Consider the following 21,286-nt stretch of genomic DNA (forward strand, 5'->3'; position numbering starts at 1 on the left):
ACTACCAGCCATCAGTTTGATATCACCCATGACATTATTTAATTTTGAGAATCACAGAGGTTAAAGCTCACTGAACTATAAACAGTTGGAAACATGCAGTATAATCCCAAGGCACAGCTCTGCACAAGCTGTAATTTAAATCATATTGCATGCTAAACTGAAAAGGCAGCATGGGTCCCAGAGGGCATGAATAAATCTGCAGTCACTGATTTACCACACAAATTCGTGTTGGGATTCTATAACTTTGCAACTGTGATGTCTACCATTAGTGTGAGGACCTATTATTTATTGAGATTTGTGTATGCATATTAAATAAACCAAAGTACAAAAGCAATTATTTAGCCTTACAACTTTTTAGACCAGAATTTTTAGAAATTCATGAACAGAGAATGGGGGAATGATAGACACAAGCAGAAAGTGGAAGATCTTAAGTTTACAGGGCAGTTCACCTATTTTTAAAACTAATTAGGATTTTAATGTATATACCAGGCATTCTGTTTAACTCAAATTCAATGGCTTACTTTCTATGCATAATTGCACCAATTTGGAGCTGTTATTTGCACATGTGAAGGCCAGTTAGGGAATTTTACCTGATCAGGTACCTCATCTGAGCACTCATTTGTGGTAATGCTATGAAATGGTGAATGTTTTTTTCAAGTTTCAGGAGTGTTCATATGTGATGTTTTTGTTCCGCTCATTATATATGAGAAACCAGCCATAAAAATTGGATCAAGAAACAAATTTCCCCAAAGTCAGTGACTATTTAGATGCAGGCTCATGGGGCTCTCACGTAAAATATTTCAGGACACTGGTTCAAGACCATTTATTATCCCCATATTGTACAGTTCTCAGTTAGCTGTGTTTTTTTCTCCACTTGAACTTACTGTTATACAATGTAATTCACTTCAGTAGCACTTGTTTAAACACAGCTAAAAGGATTGCCTAGGCATTATTTGACCTAAATGCAAATTTTAAGGGAATTCAATAGGCATAGAATGGGGAAAGAGAAATAATATGAATCCCATGAAAAGGTAACTAAAGTGAAGATTCTTATTTGAGAAAACCAGCTATCATTTTTGCTATTAAATAAATTAATTACACTGATAATGCATTTATAGTAAAGTATGTCTCCTCAGGTAAGGTAAACCAGTACATCTACCTTGATTTCAAGGCATCTTTGCTGATTAACCCTGGCTAAAGATCCTGTCCATGATGTCTTTTAGGAACAACAGATATATAGGTCGGTTGTCTTTCTGATAGCTAGTTTATCTATTTAATCTGTGTATCTTCCAGTGTGTTAGCCTTATGATAGAAATGTAGCCGTGTTAGTCTGGTGTAGCTGAAACAAAATACAGGACTATGTAGCACTTTAAAGACTAACAGGATGGTTTATTATTATTATCACCTCTAATATCATTAGCTCACAGACATTTACCTTCCCCCCATCTCCCTTCTGTTCTGAAATTTGATTTGTCCTTTTCATATCTGTTCATTTTTTTAATTGTATCCTTTGGTATATATGGTTGTGACAATTTTCTTCCACTATTTGATCTGAGGAAGTGGGTCTGGCCCACGCAAGCTCATCATCTAATAAACCATCTTGTTAGTCTTTAAAGTGCTACATAGTCCTGTATTCTGTTTTAGCCTTATGCGTTATCTTTAGTGCTGTTTAAGAGAAGTCACATTTGTATCCAAATCCCAATTGCAGGAGTTTTGGGTTGCACTACTATAAAGATAAGGGACCATTCAGAAAGTGTGGTTCCTAATATAAATATCCACAACATTTGGGGATGGTTGAATCCAGGAGTAGTTCTGGGCCCATCTGTAATATCCTCCATAGCCAGAGTCACTAGCATTTTCTATTATTACATTAAAAAGTAAAATAAAATGACCATCCTATTCTCCCTCTAACCAAGATTAAAACACACCCAATATGACTGTGTCTCATGCTGTGAATGCCATTAAATTCAATGAAACTTGCTTAGTAACATCCTGCTTTGTGTGGCTGAAACCCACTAATTCTCCATCCCCCCCACGCCTAGTCACATCACACTTAACCTTTGGCTTGGTTTCTCAAAAAAGAATTTGTTTCACTCCATTCACGGTCTCAACTGTTTGGCAAACCACACTCAAGTGCACTGGGCCTTTATATTGAACACACTAATCTGATTGTTTTTCCACTCTACAAACTTTGGGTCAACAATCAAGCCACTGCCAGAAACTAATTAATTTGCAAACAGGCCCTATTTTCACAGAGGGAGAGCTTTTGAGAGCTATGTCAGCAGAGCCAGTCACACCATGGTGACATGAATTGTCATGGCATCCACTTTTCTGGGTAATTTTCCTCACTAATTTTTCACCACACACATGAACTCAAATTACCCAGTCAACAGTAAATCTCTATTGAACACCCACCAGACTTTGAATGTGGTGGCCTGAGAAGAGGAAATTGGTACTGACAGGGTCAACATGAATTAAACTGATGGGTAGAGCAGAAGGGGAAAAAACAAGGAAAGAAAAAAGCAAATTCTGATATTTGTCATAATCAAAGGAGAGGGGACTGTGACAGACCCGATGCTACTTCCAGTGAAGTCAATTACAGTTTGCCAGGGGAGTCTCTGGACATTTTTTTTTCTTGAAAACACTTGTTAGTCACCTCTCTTAACAGTAATCACTAAACTGACCAAGGGTTAGATGCTGACATCTGTAATCAGGCCTTGTCCACATGGAGACTTACTGTGTAGCAAGACAGGGAGTTAATCCACAGTACACTAGCTTGCCATGCACTTACTGCCCATGTGGACCCTGCTCTCATGACATTGGAGCAGTATGTCAATGTACAACGTAGATCTTTTGTGTACAGTAGCCAGTCACTGTGGCAAGTTTGTGCACTGTAGATTCACATCCGGGCTTGTTGGTATTTCTGTGGAGACAGGCTCATCTTATTCACAACAGCACTTGCCTTTGTCTTTGTTCATACTGAAATCAAAGGGACTACTTGTTGAGTATAGTCGCACTCAGTCTGAACAAGATGGCACAAATGCCCTACATAAGAACATTCTTCAGGGACTTTATTTTATTATTTCCAAGATCATGATTACCCAACCTAGTCCACACACACACGCACACGCACACACACATACACACACACACACTGTATTATTATATTATTTAAAGAGAAGCCTGCTGTTCCAGCAATAGAAGAAAAGCTTGTCTGGGAATGTTAACATGCCAACTGTTCCCTCCTCCTCTAGTGGGGAGGAATTCTGGCAAGGCTACACAACAGTAAACTAGTGAATGTGGGTGGCCCTTATTTCACATATGTATAGAAACCCAGACTATTATCCACCTTTCCTTATGAGGAATAGACCATTACTCCACATTAAGAAACAATCACTTTGATTGAAATCAATAACATAATGATTAAAGCCAACAGCTTATGGATACAATATTGAGAAATATTTCTTACTCAAATCTAGAAAGGGTACAGAACCAGACCCACAGGGCCTGATCATGATCCTTGGACTGTGCTCATGTTAGGTAAACCCTTACCCATGCCCTAGGGATAAAGATGGTGGCTGTGTCTTTAAGAGGAACAGAACTTTCATCACGAGGGGGTAGGGCGAGGGTGTCCTATGGGCCTGTCTAAATTACAGCCATCTCCCCAGGTTGCCTATGGGCCAAAGTGCGGGCCAGAATTTCTGCAGCAGTGTATGCTGCACTCCACCCATTCCATGCCCCTCCCTGCTCCAGTATACCTGCTTTTGCCAGGATGTGAACAGAAGGTAGCCTTCTAGCTCTCTTTCACAGAGCCTGCAACAGGAATTCCTATCCCCCCCCCCAAAAAGGGGGGAAAAAAAATCCAAACTAGACCTTAGATCAGTTTGTCTTGCCAGAGTGAGGTGAGGCACTTGCTGAGTAGGTACAATTCCTTACTAAAGTAAATGACTGAGTGCTGTATTAAGCTGTTAAATGAGAAAATAGGGTCTAGTTGCAACTTGCTAAAAAGATTTAAAATAATTTCATTCAGACTTTTGATGGGAGAGTGCAGTTTTTCTGATGGAGGAAATTTAAAGAGTACTTTCCCCCTTTGTGTGCCTATGTTTCCTGCAAATGGAAGAGCCTTAAAGCAACTGCACATTTCCTAACTGCTATTGGTCCTCAGTTCCCAATGGGAACAGCGTCTTATATTTCATTTAAAATACCCCAAATTGCCAGACGGGATGCGTGAACTGGGTCTTACTGAAAGCTCTCTCGGCCATATTCCCTCAAATCAGTAGCTATATCAACATCAAGTAACAACAGCAGCAACAGCTAGGAGGAGGATTTTTGTGCTTAGAGTAATTCATGCATTTACTCCAATAATTAGGTTTTAATTGAAGTAAAATGGTTGTAACACTCTCGGAAGGTTTATGAGCACAGGAAGGGGCTAGGATAGAAGACAGACTAGGGAGCTGTTGGTGAGCAAGAAAAAAACATTTTAAATCACTTTCAAAGTCTCAAATTTCGAACTAGAGATGAAAGAGAAAAATCTGAACATCCTATTTGGATTCTAATCTATTCAGGTTTTTCTACCACTGTCATCAACACAGCATCTGAGCACTTTTCAATCGTGCATTCAGTGATATCACAAACATCAATCGCATGTGGAATTTGTCACATGTGAAATTATTATTACTATTCTTTCTTAGTAAAGAAGAGCATGAAAGCGGGGAAGGAACATGTTCAAGAGGGAAAGAAGTTTTCCTGTTTATATAGGCACACATTGTTGTGTCTGCAGGAATGAGAGTATCTATGGCATTGTGTTTGGATAAGGAAAATGTGGTACATTGATATTCTCTTATGTGGATTAGCTCTATAGAGAAACAATCTGCTACTACTTTCAGCTAATGGACGTAATTATACTACAAGTTTTCAAGCCACATTTTTCTTACTTTACCTATCTGTAAATTTTGATTATAATATTTGTATTGTCTTGCATGCTTGCTCAGTGAAATCAACATTCACTGGCATTTACCCATAGATGTCTAATCCTTTTAAGCCTAGTTATATCTAGATCGATAAATATAGTTATCCCAAGTAGCACTCAACTCTTTTTTGTGAAATAATACTGGCCAAGTTTTGGTCATATCTACACTTGTAGTTAAATCATTTTCAGCACTAATTCAGCAGCACCATTTCTTGCCATGTGACACATTTCCTCGTCTAGACTTGGTTATGGAGGGCTTGGGAGGTTTGCTTGAAAGTGGGAGACAAGGAAGGTATTTAAGAACATTCAGTGTTAGGGAGGTAAGGTATGCAAATGTGTCAGTGGTATGGAAAAATGGTGCATGTATAGAGGGAGAGAGACGTCAGTATGGCTGACCAAAGAAGAGTTATAAAGGCAAATACAGTAAAAAACCAGCACATTCAAGCCTGAGCAAAAGACAAAAAGGAATAATAGTTCACTTCTAAATGTCTTCACACATTATATATGACCTTTTTAGAAAAGAAAATAACGGCAAATGTGTAGAATCTTGTCTGTGATTCCATACACCACACTACACAGTGAGATATGCTAATATGCAAAGATATTTGCACATTGCCAGCTTTGAGGCATCTTGTAATCTGTCACAAAGAGAAACTGTGTACAATGACTATAAAGTGCTGCACAAATGTCATAAGAGGATCAAGTCCATGTTTCCTGTCTCAGAGCCTGTGAAATTTAAGAGGGCATTTTCCTTTTTATTGAATACTCGCTCAGCTTCTATAATACTCAGCTGTTTATGTAACCGTAAAGTAAAGATTATCAAGGACAATGTCTCCGGGGGACTATGCACAGCTACTATCTCACTTTAAATATTAAACCGCAGAAAGGATTCTAAAAGAACATCACGGGTCTGGTTTAAACCCACAGAAAGCAAGGAAATTCCAAATTAAGACTGGAAATCCAGCCTGACATTCTGTTTTTAACTCAAACTGTTAGTGGGATGGTATATCAGGCTTGCGTTGCCTTGCCTTTGTGGGTGAAAAAAATGATGCATAGTGCTCCCTTAATGTCCCTTTTGTGGTTTAATTTCCTTTCAAACCTTCTGTAGCCCAACTCTGAATATTTTTCTCTTAAAATACACATTTATTGACTATTCATTTTTCAAATCTCGTTGTAAACTTTAAAGCTGTAAGGCTGGATCTGTTGCGTTCAGGGAGGGTGAGGGGAAAATTGGCTCTAAGCCATCTTTCCACTCCCATAATCCTCTGCCCAAACAGTGGCTTTAGTCCATTGCTTCTGTGTTGCTTAGCATTTGCTTCAGCACACTTCACTGCAACTTCTTGCTTCCTCTCTTCCCCTCCCCATCCTCACTTCCAGCCACATCTTCAGCCCAGTCAGGAATTCTCCCTAGGTCAGGGGACAGGAATGGATGGTATAGAGCTGAATATGCTGTTTTTAGATAACTTGAGGATTACCACTATACCAGGGAAAACACAGGTGCCGACTGTTTCCTTTTCCCTGCAGCGCTCAACCCCCACCCTGTCCCAGGTCCCACCCCCAGATATCCCCGCCCTACATGCCTATTCCTGCCCTGCCTCTTCCCACCCAGTTTTGTCCCTTCCCCGAAGCGAGCCCCATTTTTGCCACTTCTCCCTTATCCCCAATGCTTCTTGCCCATTGTGGAACAGCTGATTGTGGTGGGCAGGAGTTGCTGGGGGGAAGGAGTTGATTGGCAGGGTCACCAGCAGGCAGAAAGCACGGGGGACATAACGGGATGATCTGGCTCCTGGTGGGCATTCAACACCCAGTAATTTTTTTCTGTGGGTGCTTCTAGACCTGGAGCACTCACAGAGTCAGCAAGTATGAGGCAAATCCCCAGCTACACCATCCCTCTATCCCCTTTGTTCTGAGAAAGCAGCACATAGGAGATGGAGCCAGTATTGTAGCCCCTAACCTATGCTTGCTCAAAATATCACCTTTCCAACATTAATTTCAGATGTTCCCAAACCTTACAAGTGACTGGTTGGCATGAGAGTGAGGGAGCCTTTCAGCAGTTGGAATCAGGTCTGTGTGCGCCATGACAAAGCCATTATCACTGTACATCTCTCTTTGGAGATCTATGTTGAACAAAATGACAGTCTTGGGATAAATCCAGTGAAGCTTCCCACAACATAAGAAACTAGAACTTGGCTTGTACGCTTAGTGGAAGTCTCAGCAGAGGCCAAAATTTCCAGCAGAAGGTGATGGGAAGGAATAGAAAAGCCTTTTCCGGAAATGCTTTTAATGGAAACGTTTTCTGTTAAAAGCATTTTCGGAACAGAGCGTCTAGATTGGAACGGACGCTTTTCCGCAAAAGCACTTTTTGCAGAAAAGTGTCTGTGCCAATCTAGACGCGCTTTTCCGCAAAAAACCCCCGATCGCCATTTTTGCGATCAGAGCTTTTTTGCGCAAAACAAATCTGAGCTGTCTACACTGGCCCTTTTGCACAAAAGCTTTGCGCAAAAGGGACTTTTGCCTGAACGGGAGCAGAATAGTATTCCCGCAAGAAGCACTGATTTCTTACAGTAGGAAGTCAGTGCTTTTGTGGAAATTCAAGTGGCCAGTGTAGACAGCTGGCAAGTTTTTCCGGAAAAGCGGCTGATTTTCCAGAAAAACTGGCCAGTCTAGACTCAGCCCCAGTGTATACAGTGCTTTGTGTGTATAAAGCTCATCTCATCCTTCAACACTGGAGGAGAGGGATAGCATAGTGGTTTGAGCATTGGCCTGCTAAACATAGGATTGTGAGGCCAATCCTGGAGGGAGCCAGTTAGGGATCTGGGGAAAATCTGTCAGAGATGGTACTTAGTCCTACGGAGAGGACAGAGGATTGAACTCAATGGCCTCTCGAGGTCCCTTCCAGCTCTATGAGATGATATATTTCCATATATTATTATTATCATCCTTCAACACTGACACATTTAATTAGAAATGTACTCATTAAAAAAAAACCTGAAACCAGATAATGTTGTAACTATATGTAAAAAAAGGCAAATAGCATAACAAAAACCAAAGGAGCAATGTCTGGATAGTTTCAGCTCCAGGTGATTATTTTGCAGCTTGTCTATTGGCCACATGACTTCAACGGGAATCCAGGCAGGACATCGTTAATGAGAATGTAATAGAAAAGGCTGGCCTATAGCACTTAACTGGGAATAGTAATTCTCTAAGGCTGTGTCTAGACTACATGCCTCTGTCGGCAGAAGCATGTAGATTAGACAGATCAGCAAAGGCAAATGAAGCCGCGATTTAAATGATCACGGCTTCATTTACATTTACATGGCTGCTGCGCTGAGCCGACAAACAGCTGATCAGCTGTTTGTCGGCTCGCGCGCTAGTCTGGACGTTCCCCCTGTCGACATCAAAGCCCTTTGTCGGCAGCCCCGTTATTCCTCGTGGAATGAGGTTTACCGGGGCTGCCGACAAAGGGCTTTGATGTTGACAGGGGGGATGTCCAGACTAGCGCGCGAGCCGACAAACAGCTGATCAGCTGTTTGTCGGCTCAGCGCGGCAGCCATGTAAATGTAAATGAAGCCGCGATCATTTAAATTGCGGCTTCATTTGCCTTTGCTGAACAAACAAATCTACATGCCTCTGCCGACAGAGGCATGTAGTTTAGACGTACCCTAATAGAATTCTTAAACCAACTTTCACAGGAATCTAACTCCAATAAATCACACAGGATCATTCTCTAATCCTTTATATGGGCTTTACAGTACAATTTCTTACCTTAGTTAGTTCTATAGGACCTTACCACACACGAATACAGTTGAAGGATTATAATTAAATCTCAAACTCGTGTAAATTCTGCACAAGATTGAAACGGTCCCCAGTTTTGTGCTAGTTCAAGAATTTTTCATTTGAGAAGGACTGGGGTTTCCAAGCTCTTTGTGTGCATTCTTGTGCTTCTCTCCATCTTCTGCGTGAAACAGTTTTGGTTTCTGCACCCTCTCAGATGTTAAGTCAGTGCTAATTTGGGGAAAGCAGTTTTCACATTCAGCACTGACAGACTGATAACTGAATCCACAAAGGAATGACACATTTTCAGGGATGAAGTGCAGGGGATGTGGACAATGGCTGTGCTTTCCCACTGCATAAATCCTCCTGACTCAGCTGTCACTGTGTGACTCTACTGCACAAAAGCAGCTTTAAGTTGCCTGACTGGGCTTTATTTCACCTAGGACATCAAATTGGACATGCATTCTGTGCTATTCTTAATATTAATCTACCCCATTGCAAGATACTCTCTTGGCAAAATCTATCTATATAGATCGGTGACAATCACTCACTTCCACTTCAATGTTCCCTGAAGTGCAGACACCCTGTCTATCATCAGAACAACAAGAAATCAATTAGCAATATTTCTAGGCAGTGAGGTGACAACTACTTGCAGAAGCAATAACCAAGTTGATGCAAACCTGTTCTTCTTGCTACGTCCAGACTGCAGTGCTTTTTACTGTAGTTATCCTGGAAAATTTCCGAAAAAATGGACATGTTCTTTTGCCATCTTGGTAAACCTTGTTTTATGAGGAAGAAGGGATGGCTCAAAAGAGCAGGCTTTTTTGAAATTTGTTGCTGTTTAGACGCGCCAAATTTCGGAAATGCCTCTTTCAGAAGAAAAGTGGAAAAAGATACGCACATTTTCCTTCACAATTTGCGTATCTTTTTCCAACTTTTCCTTGTAGTCTAGACATAGCCTCTGTCTTCCAAAGGAGTTTTTCAACTGATTTCACTGGGAGCAGAATCAGATTTAATGTGTTAATCATTATTGTTGTATCTATGTTATCACTATTGCTTTAGCATTAAGAGATCGGAATTAGGTATCAATTGTATTAGATACTGTACATGAATCTAATAAAAAGTAAAGCTCTTACCATGAGAATTTGCAATCTAAACAAAATAATACTAACGTGATACCAGGAAATCTTGACAATAATAAATATGCTTGTCCATTAAAGGTCATATTTCAAAAGACAGCTTCCCTTCTGCACTTGCAAAATTTGCATTTGTATTTTTGCATCTGCACTGAAGTATGGATGCAAATATGGTTACCTGATCCTCATGGTAAGTGCAAATATTTGGACACAGTTTTTGGGGGTTCCAAAATAGAATTTACAATTTGGACCTACAGAAAGAGAGACTGTCAGCCCTTTGTAAAATTTAGCCCTAAGTCTTTTAAATAACAACACAAACATGAGGTTGTCCAAAGTGTCTTCAGTGTCTTTGAACAAGCTATTGGAACCAGTTAGCTTTTTTAAAACTGTAAATGCATGAATATGTTAATGGAGAAAAATAAGAATGCATTTGCACACCTATTCAATTCTCATTGAAGTCAGAGGAAACTGACTTCCACTGGAATTGGATCAGGCTATTATTTGCATGTGCAAGTGCGTTGATAAACACATGGACCAAATGAGCACTTAGGAGTCTTAACCACACATAGTAACTGAAGTTACTATGTGAAAATAGCAAAGATTGCAGAGATGCAGGCAAGCTTTGGTGCACCCAGAGCTCCTTTGACCCAGAGCTCCAGCTGTTGTAACCCACACACCTACTGGATATGGGGCCCTGTCCAGTATAAAGGCACTTAGACCACTTACAGAGAGGAAGAATGAGTTTGCTCTACAACAGGGGGCCTCTGACTCACAGAAAAATCACTCACAAGACAGAAGCCCCCACTGTGAAGGAAAAAGGCACCCCTCACATTCCTCTCACACACCAGAGCCTAGGCAGACCAGGCTAGTGGATTTTGAATGCGCCAGCTAGTGGGTGGCAGTGGGCTAAAGTACCAGCAGGGCTTCCCAATGTGAGAGGGATCCTTGAGCCTCTGGCAAGCCAGATCCAGGCAAGCCAGGGGCCACATTTGTCCCATGGGCCTGAGGTCAATCTGTAGAGGCTCATGCTTCTGAGGTACCAGGTTCAGTTCCACTTGTTGGCATTGCACTATGGCATGTTTGAGGGGTCCAGTTATCTAATTTTCCTTCTCCTCTTCCTCCTCCTTCTCTAGAGGGCCAATACTGGAAGTGTACCTCAAAGATGACCTGGTTGCATTATGAACCCTCCTGTAGAGGGTGCAACTCCAGTCAACATTCTCTCTAGCATCTGTGCTGAGTCTTCCTGTTAACACTTTCTCAAGCCTAAACATCCTGTTTAACATACATGTACAGCAGTCTGCTCCTGCCACATGATGCTGCTTTAGCTGCTGCCTCTGGATATGGTTTAAATTTAATCACGCTTCACAAATCTCAATGTAATTAAAAACCAAGAAGCACTCCTTCATAAATCACTCTTGATTAGTTGAACCGGTTTTAGACAAAATTCTGTGCCCTGTCAAGGAGAGGTATACATATGATGGGTGTTACTGGAAAGGAATTGTTTGTGTTATGCTAGGCTTTAAAAGTTACATGACTGTAACACTGGATAAAAGTACATCTCACAAACCATTCAGCCAGCGGGAATCATGCTGCTCAGTCCTGATTGGATGATGGTGCCCCAGAGTTCGGAAAATGGCAAAATCTCTACCCATGAAGTCTGCTGCTGTCCCAGAGTACAGCTCTCCATCTGTGGAATGATAGAAGATAACTGTAAATGTTCTGTCAAGAAGTGAACAAATATTGCTGCCTGTTACACTACTCCCAAAATCTGCAGAGATCATGTGCCAAGCACCAAAAATCATGAGATTGGCTTAAAAGTTGAGAGATTTCTAAAAATAATGAGTGATGGGTATTCTTTATTTGCCTTTTGGATGGTCTGGGATTACATTTTCAGGATTTTCCCAGAAACCGTGAGGCTAGAAACTTAGGTTTTTTTTTTTTTAATTAAAGCTGAATTTCTCACATGATCACTTGCTGTTAGAACATTGGGCATTTAAGAGAAATACCAAATATTGCGATACTTGTGATAAAATAGAAAGAGCTGGCAATTTTGCTTTTATGTTATAGACTAATGGGGGACCAAGCCATATTGGTATTATCATATTTAAACTTTATTCTTCCTATTAAAGATGTATGCGCATACTACCACTTGTTGACACCTTAAAGGGGCATGGGCTGGCTACGATGCCCGTGCCAGGTGCAAGCCTGCCAGCACCCAGCTAGCAGACCCTGCACCTGGCACGGCTCGAGCCAGCCACCCGATGCCCCCCAGCCCTCCCCCTCTTCCCGGGACCAGGCTGGCGGCTCCTGGGAGCTTGCCTGGGACCGCAAGAGGCGGGCACCCGCCTGGTCTAGTGCAGACATCGTGGACCTCATCCACGACCTCCACACTAGGCACAGGAAAGTGGCCGTCTAGGGCAGGAGAGCTGCCAGCCTGGCCACCCAGGAGCAGGTGTGCATGAAAATCAAGGTGGTCCACTGAGACCCCCGACCCTGAGCCCTGAGCTTACAATGGCCGTACTGGGTCAGACCAAAGGTCCATCTAGCCCAGTAGCCTGTCTGCCGACAGGGACCCTGGAGGTGATGGACCTAAGACAGTGACCAAGCCATTTCTCTCGTGCCATCCCTTTCCAGCCTTCCACAAACTTTGGGCAGGGACATCACTCCTACCCCCTGGCTAATACCATTCCATGGACCCAACCTCCATGACTTGATCTAACTTCTCTTTAAACTCTGTTCTAGTTCTAGCCTTCACAGCCTCCTGCAGCAAGGAGTTCCACAGGTTGACTCTTTGCTTTGTGAAGAACAACTTTCTGTTACTAGTTTGAAGCCTGCTACCCATTCCTTTCCTTTGGTGTCCTCTAGTCCTTCTATTATGGGAACTAATGAAGAACTTTTCTTGATGCACCCTCTCCACCCCACTCATGCTTTTATAGACCTCTATCCTATCCCCCCTTAGTTTCCTCTTTTCTAAACTGAAAAGTCCCAGTCTCTTTAGCCTCTCTTCATATGGGACCTGTTCCAAACCTCTGATCATTTTAGTTGCCCTTCCCTCTCCCACCCTCTCTCTTCCCCTCTCCCACCTCCTTTTCCCAGTCTCCCCGAGTTTTGTTCAATACAGAGAGATTCTATTTTTGACCACACGTTTTCTTTATTTTGTACATCAGGAAGGGGGGCTAGGGAAGGGTAAGTGGAAGGAGGTGAGGGAGGAATGGGGTATGAGCCCCCGATGGGGAGGACTGGGCTGGCTCTGTGGGCTTCTGGATGTGGAAGCTCTCCTGCAGCCCCCCAATTGCCTCGTGGAACGAGGTTTACCGGTAGTTCGGAATAGGAAGCCTAATCCGAACTACCTACTCCATGCCACGTGTAGCCGTGGGCACGGAGTCCAAACTAGCGGGGATTTAAAAATGGTGGCACCCGGCAAGATACAAATGAAGCCCGGGAAATTCAACTCCCGGGCTTCATTTGCAACTTCAGTTGCCTACATTAACCACCCTAGTTCGAACTAGGGTGGTAGTGTAGACATATCCTGATTTACATCTCACTTTGTACAGCTGCAAGTGGTTACACAAAGTTTATGGCTCGGGGGAATCAGGCCCCTTGGTTCCCAATTCAGAAAATTGATGAATTTTTGTCTTGTAATGTGTCCATGATGTGAACTGCTTTCTCATATCAGATTTTAAGGATAAATTCTTTGGAAGCACTTTCATGGGCATCATCCTCTGCCTGGGGAGCAGAACATGCTTTTTCTCTTTTCTGTCAACTTTCTGCTTGCAAAATTGCCACTCAGTGGCACACATTTCTCTTAGCATAGGTAGTAGGGAAGAAGGATAACCTCTTCTGTGGCACTGCGGCCCATAAGTAGCACACAGGTGGCCAAGTCTGAAACCAAAGTCATATAATAAAATAGACCCAGAAATGCCACTACACATTCAACCAGAAAGGTCACAGAGGACAAAGAATGATGTGGTCCCATCGCAAAAGGAGAAGCTCAGATCTCATGACAGATGCTTGCATTGTTGCATTGTTTTCACTAATGCTAGACCACTTGGTGGAGAGCTGAATTCCATGAAAAAGAATTAGATACATAATTAGAATTTTATCCACAAGTTTCAAGGAGCCAGATACTAAGAGACAGATGACGGTGTCAGTTTTGTTAGGAATAAGTGCACAGCCATTCTACTGGTCCCAACATAACCTGATTTTAAAATGCCCTTTTGGAAACAAGCTTGTGATTCTCATGCCAATTTTAGCTATTTCCAAGGTGGGACAGCCATGTCCAAACATGCCTAGTGGATAAAATTAGCGTCTTTCCTCTGAAACACTGACAGCATAAAATTATCAATTGAAGCTACAATGACTGTGTACCATATGGTATTCATGAAAGTCAGGAAGGGTGAAAACATGATAGCAGAAAGGCGTGGAATTGAATGAATTCACAGCAGAGATTATAAGCAAATAGATCAGTCGTGCCCAGCAGGAGGTGTAATCAGAAGCGAAACAGAACAGCATATCATTAATTAACGATTTCTCATTCTTCTGTGTCATTTTCTACTTTTTTTTCAAACAGCAGACAATCACTTAATTATAGTCCTTATTATGTACAGCACATGCAGCAGAGCTTTTAAAAAACAACCACCCTTTTGCTTGTGAAAATGACTTTGATGCTCCTCTTAACCTTTCCTTAACCTTATTCTCATTTTCTTTTCATCCACTCCTAAGCAAGTCAAGATAAATCAATATAAATCAACAATACAAGCTGGTTTTTTTTTATTTCTTAGCTGTCAACAGATGGAAAGGACACTCAAGAATAAAAAGATTCCAATTTAATAATAGACTATTACAATTAAACAAATAGCTCAGCAGCATATCGAGACTTCATTTGCACTACTTTGCATTGTAGCGTCTCTCAGCACTTGAAGATCTCATTCAACACATGAAGAGCAGTAAAACTCCTGAGCTGCAGTCATCTCAGAATGCAATCTAGTTGCTAGGATGTGCCAGCACACCCCATAACAATTTAATATTACTATGGACTATTCTGATCTAATGGACATTGTCATTGCCAATGGTCATAGATTGGGATGGAATTTCATAGAGAAGCTGAAGAACATACTCTATGTAGAGTTCTGAATGAGGAAAAATTAAGTTTTTGTAAGGTAAAAGGTAAGTGTTTTCTTTCTATTATGGCTACCTCTAAAGTAGAGATGGGTCTCTATGTTTCAAGGAAATAACTAATTGAACCTTTGCTTACAACTTGAACTGATTCACTGAGATATGCAATAGCTCTAACAGAGGTCAATCCAATACCCACTAAAGTCAATGGACATTAGATGAGGTCCTCATTGTGGGCAAGGGTGGAGACTGGGAATGTATGGGTAAGAATTGCAGGATTGAGCCCTCTGTGTTTTAAAATCATTTCTCATTTTTGTACATTTCCATGTCTCCTTGTTCCAGCTAGGATCAGAGGCCCATCACAGTAGAAAGGGGTGTTCTTAATCTACTAGCCAATTACTCCATCATTAGATGGGATTTTCAGGTCTCTCCTCCACATTGGTCTTCTCTCCTGAGCCTCCGGTCTCTCTCTCTCTCTCTCTCCTCCTCCTCCTACTGCCTCCCCCCGCCCTCAGTTCTCCTCTGCATCCTGTCTCTCTCACCTTCTGCCTCTCTCTCCATCTCTTTCTTTCTCTTCTCCCAACTCCTGCCTCTCACTCTCTTTCTCTTCTCCTCCTCCTCCTGCCTCTCTCTCTGCTGCATCTCTCTCTGCCCCCCTTCCCCTCCGCCGTGGTGCTCGGCTGAGTGCTGCGCCGCTCAGCAGGGCTGCTACAGAGGAGGGGGGCGGGGCGGTGATGTACACGGCCTGGGGGCAGGGCCGTGTACGTCACCGCCCAGCCCTCTTCCCCTCCCGGCGTGGCGCTCAGCTGGGCCGCAGCAGGGGCGGGGCGGAGACGTACACGGCCAGGGAGCGGGGCGGTGTACATCACTGCCCCACCCCTTTCCCCTTCCACTGTGGCACTCGGCTGAGTGCTGCGCACTCAGCGGGGCCGCTGCGGGGGAGCCCAAACGGCCACTTGAGCCGCTTGCTCCCCTGCTGCAGCCCAGCTGAGCAGCGCAGAACTCAGCCAAGTGCCACGGTGGGAGGGAAACAGGGGCATGGTGGTGACAACTAGTCACTTACATCTCTACTTCATTCCCCTGCACACAAGGCAAATCTAAGCATTATTTAGACCATCCCTGACCGGTCTGACCTGCTCTTGTCTAACCTACTCTTGTGAGTTTCATAGCAGAAACCCACCCTACCTATCCCTGTTCTTTCTGTGCTGCAATAGTCAAAAACAGTGATTTTGGAGCAGATTCTCCTAACACTTTCATGCATTAACACACTTACATGAGGGTTGTTTAGCTACCAACATATAGATAAGGAATTATAGCTAAAAATGATTTGGATTCTGCAGGGCCTCGTTGTATCATGTTCACAGTTGGCATCTCCTCAGAGCAGAGTAGCAATAGCTTCCTCTAATGAACATTAAAAAATAATGAATAATGTTTGCATGTGGATGGAGCAATTTAATAATGGTGAAATGTTTCTTTAAAACATTACTGAATTTTATCAGGAAACCCTTTGCCTACTCATAACTAGCTTTTCTTTCAGATGAGACAAAAGAGTGACTCTCTGACGATGAATAGCTATTCAATATCATAGAGCACTTTTGAATATTAATCTTGATGTCCTGCTGAATTTTCAACTTTGGCAATCACATTCTACTCACCTAAAATTTGCCTTGCTGTTTCTGAGTCAGGAATTTATTCTTTGACTTAGCTCTTTAAAAAGTCACTCTTTAGGGTTTCTGGCAGTATATGAACTGTGTTAGACACCAAAGATGGCTGCATTTTAGTGATGGTTCAGTGATTATTTTCAATATTCACAGATTAAACCTTGCGAATACGTGTGGGTGCAAATTGCAATTCCCGGCCTTAAATAAGGCAGTGGCATTAAAGGAGATATTTCACTGATAGGAAAAAGTAGCAGAAAGAACAGCTGCCTCCTTCTGAAAGGCTTTACTATGGAAGTGGTCCCCAAACTGTGGGGCGGGTTACCCTGAGGTTTGTGTGGAAGAGTATTCAAAAGTCTGTGTTAGGGCCCAGGACAGCCCTTATGGGTGGGTAGGGTGGGAGTGTGCCACTCAGCCTTTCTCTATCTCCAGTTCTGCTCCAGCCCTTTCCTGAGTCCCAGCTGCAGATCTGGCCCCAAGTTTAGATTCCCATTGCCAGCTGCAGCCCCAGTCCCAGCTGTAGCCCTATCCATAGCCCAGGCCTCAGCCCCCTGGCTCCCAGCAAATTGCAATTCCCAGCCTTCCTCCAGCTCTTGGCTTTGCTCCCAATCCCACTTTCAGCCCCTGACTCCCAGCCCCAACCAGGGGCCCCAAACACAGCTCTGCTCCTGACCATGGCTCCCAACTGCATTTAATGGGGGTATGTACAGGTTCAAATATGGATAAAGGGGTGGTCTGACAGAAAAAGTTTTGGGACAATTACACTATGTGCAGAGTAAGCCACTGGAGTAAGCCAGTGGGTGAATCTAGCCCCCGCCTTGTAAAGCACATAGGGAACTTTTGTAGTAAAAGGTCCTACCTTAATTCTAGCATTATAATGTCGACCAGAACACAATGTGGCAATAAGGAAACCTTAGAGAGGCAAAGATTTCCCTGTGGTTTAAGAAAAGAAGTCAATTTGCAAGTCAGCCTACAGATCTAATTGAAGCCCTATGTCTACACTACAGGGATCAATTGGAAAAAGGTACGCAAATTGTGCTCCGCAATTTGCATAACTTTTTCTGATAGTTTTTTCGGAAGAAACTTTTCCAAAATTTGTCCCCTCTACACTGGGAAGAGGAAGAGGAAGAGGAAGAGGAAGAGGAAGAGGAAGAGGAAGAGGAAGAGGAAGAGGAAGAGGAAGATAGGGCTTCTGAAAGAGCACATCTGCTCTTCTGCAAAAAAAAAAAAAAAAAAAATGGAAGAGCAGACGCCTTCCCTGGACGTGGCAGAGTTTTTCTGGGATACCTTCGGAAAAGGCAGAGAAAAAAAATACTGTGGTGGCAAGAATGTGACTAACCTGACAAAGGCAAAGATTTGTTAGAAACATTGAAAATAAAGTCCAACTTGAACCCTGTACTTGAACCCTGAAAATAAAGTTAGAAACATGAAAATAAAGGAAACATAATAATCATATTTGCGCAGGACTAGGTAAAAAAAGGAATGCGAAAGGTTAGATGTTTGACTTTGAGTGGTTGCATACCATGTGCATCGCGTAACACCAGCTTGTCATCATCTTCTTTCTTTATTGAATATTAAAAGAAATAGTTGAGTCAATCCCAGGGGAGCAGCTCCATCACAAATTAAAGTTGCTCTAGGCATTAATTTATATATCAGCCTTTTAGGCACAAATTTCTTTCCTTTTCATTTGGATGTAGTACAGGGTTCAAGCTGGAGCAAGGTATGCGCTTTTTTCTTGTTTACAAAACTGTGAAGCCCCAGGGCAGCTCATCACCTGTCATCGTTCGGACTAACTAAGCACACTAGGGTAGGTATTCTTGTTGTCTTTTATAAGCAACTGCAGTGTGAATGAAGCCTGGCTGTTTAAAGGGTACCAATTACCAATGTCTGAAAAGTAATAGAGAATATAACTCACACACAGGACTAGTTTTTATCTTCTGGGTGGGGGAGGGTTGGAGGAAAAAGAATACTTTTATGAACTTTTGATAGTCCATAAATGCCTCCTTGTTGCTGATATAGCATCAGACCATTGCAGTTACAAACACTGACCTTGATACACAAAGTTCTATGTCCAGGACAGAGTCACTGTAGCAAAAACACAAAGTTTTAACTGTTCAGCTAAGGGGAAAGGGAGACATGGCTTTTTATTTCCTTCTCACACAATACTCCTGTGTTTTGTTGTAAGAACAAGGTAAGAAAAGGAAAGAAAAAGTAGACATTAAGGGAAGCTGAGATTTTCAGTACATTGTAGGAGATTTTGACACACATCTTTCATTAATTTAGTCACTTCTAATTTAATAATAGCTGATTCAATTAAAGATGTTCATCAAAAAGTACATCTACACAGCCACGTTATTTTGGAATAACTGACATTATTCTGAAATAATATACTGTGCGTATACATTACAAGCCTTTATTTCAAAATAACGTTGAGCTGAAGGACTTCCTACTCTGACTCCTGGCAACACTCATTTCATGAGGAGTAAGGGAAGCAGAAGGAAGAGTGTTCTTCCTTAGACTTCCTGCTGTGTAGACAGCACCAAAAGCCGAATTAAGCTACAGTATTTTGACTTAAGCTACGCAATTGACATAGATGAAGTTGTATAGTTTAATTCAAGTTTAGCCCTGCTGTACAGATGGACCCTAAATCTCCTAACCTGCCTTGCAAAACTCAGTTGGAATATCTAAACAGGCTCAATGAAACAATAGTAATTTGAGGACAGAGGGTTTTTTAAAGGTATTTGGGTTTCTAATTCCAGGTGAAATCAGTGAAATAACTTAAATACCTTTAAAACTCTGGCCCTTAGATCCTAACCCTGTGTTTGAAAGTGTGTGGACACCCACACCCTCACCCCCGTGACTTCCTAGGGCCCTCAATAACTTCAGTGGGGCTCTGTATGAGTCTGTTAGGAACTGGGAAAGAGGCAGATCCTAGTGGGCAGAACAGGGTATCACGACAGAGAATGGAATTGTGTTTTAGAGATGGGTTGCCAGAGCAGAGTTGAACAAGAGTGAGGAACAGGAATTTAAGGTAAGGATTAGAGTCAGGCCAACACGTGGAGTCAAAAATCAATCAGAAGTCAGAGGTGATGGTCCAGGCCATGGATAGTAGCCATTGGTCAGGAGCAAGGTAAAAGGGCAGGAACAGGAGAGCGGTAAGGGTTAGGCATGGAGCAGGAGCAAGATGGAAGCTAGGAGTGAGAAGCAGCTCAGGATGCAAGAACAGATAAGAATTTCAGGAGGCAAGTAAGAGCAGGGGCCAATGTGGCAGCAGGAGGTTGGCACAGTTGTGTAGACAGTCTAGCTGGCTTCCTCCTGGCTCAAGTTGAATATGGGTGCTAATCAAGCCACTGCAAGCATTGGTTGGTCTGAGAAAATGTCCTCTGGAGCTTGGCTTCCAGGTTTAGCAAATTTCAACTTTATCCACCTCTGTGGGTGCTGATGAGTGAGAGTCTGTTCTCCAGGCACCCCACAATCCCAGATTCTAGCTCTGCATGCTAGTATCCTTAGACAGCTTTCGGATAAGGGTCTTAGGGTTTGTATGTGTAAATTCCTGATTATCCCTTGCTCCCACTGACTTCAGCTGAAATGAAGAGTGTGCAATACGTTGCCATCTCAAATTCCTTAGTGGGAAAACAAGCAAAATAGCTGATATTTGAGGCATGCTTTAAATAGTAATCTGCCAAATAATCAACTTGGAAGGATTGTAACATAGAACCACCCCCCTTCCAAAAAAAAAAAAAAAAAAAAAAAACACCAAGCCTGCCACCACTGAGAAATAGTATGAAAGGCAAAACGTAGCAAACTTAATTATTTGGGCATAAGTTTTTTGCCTACAAAGTTTATGCCCAAATAAATCTGTTAGTTTTTAAGGTGCCACGAGACTCTTCATTGTTTTTGTGACTGAAGACTAATATTGCTACCCCTCTGATACTTGTAGCAAACTTGTGGTTCTCTGTGGAGAAAATAGGTCTCATTCATTTTCCACTACCATACATACCTATTAAAAGTGACGCTGTCAGCAATTTGGGATCATAGGGGCTTTTCCCACGTCCATTTTCAAAATGTGACTCTTCCAATTTAAAAATGTTGTCCTGCCAAGGAAAAGAAAAAGCAATACAATTATCTGACAAACCAAACACTAATACTGAGTTTGATTCAATGCAATGTTGCATCCAAGATAACTCCAGAGGGTCAGATACCTCTGAAAGGGCAAATAGGTGCAAACTGGCATGCACCAAGGAGATCAATGAAGCCAAAATTATGTGCACCAGCTAAGAATCAGGCCCAGCTTGTTTGTCTTACAACTCAACTGACATTGCTGAACATCAGTCAAAAATCACCCAGGTAACTCGTGAGCTCCAGACTAATCCTCCTATATTTATAATAACACTGCATTGCTTTCAGCACAAGTTACCCTGAGAAAGGACTGAGTAAAGATCTTGGTATTTGGACTTCTGTTTTTGAAAGGAAAAAAAAAGGGGAAGCATGTTTCCCTGATCATGATAGCCACATTTCCCAAGAAGAAACCATCGCATGAATTGCAATATTACATCCTGCTCCAGCTAACTTGGGCTTTTCATGACCAGCATTTTCCTTATCCACAAACTCAGTTCATTCACATTATTAGTAGT

The 21,286-nt window shown here is 42.3% G+C and overlaps 1 protein-coding gene across 5 annotated transcripts in view; it reads right to left on the minus strand.

Moving 5' to 3' along the window:
* SEMA3A (semaphorin 3A) overlaps nucleotides 1–21,286 on the minus strand; it is a 435,303-nt gene that overhangs the window by 71,485 nt on the left and 342,532 nt on the right. For all 5 annotated transcript variants that reach the window (XM_006117134.5, XM_006117137.5, XM_089778433.1 and 2 more), the window contains 2 exons: nucleotides 20,653–20,746; nucleotides 11,447–11,566 (listed from right to left, as the gene is read on the minus strand). In XM_006117134.5, coding sequence (XP_006117196.2) covers nucleotides 11,447–11,566; nucleotides 20,653–20,746 — 214 coding nt within the window. The remainder of the gene's footprint in view (nucleotides 1–11,446; nucleotides 11,567–20,652; nucleotides 20,747–21,286) is intronic.

This window comes from Pelodiscus sinensis, chromosome 1 (assembly GCF_052426305.1).
Source record: "Pelodiscus sinensis isolate ZL-2025 chromosome 1, ASM5242630v1, whole genome shotgun sequence".
In the NCBI taxonomy this organism is placed as follows: Eukaryota; Metazoa; Chordata; order Testudines; family Trionychidae; genus Pelodiscus; species Pelodiscus sinensis.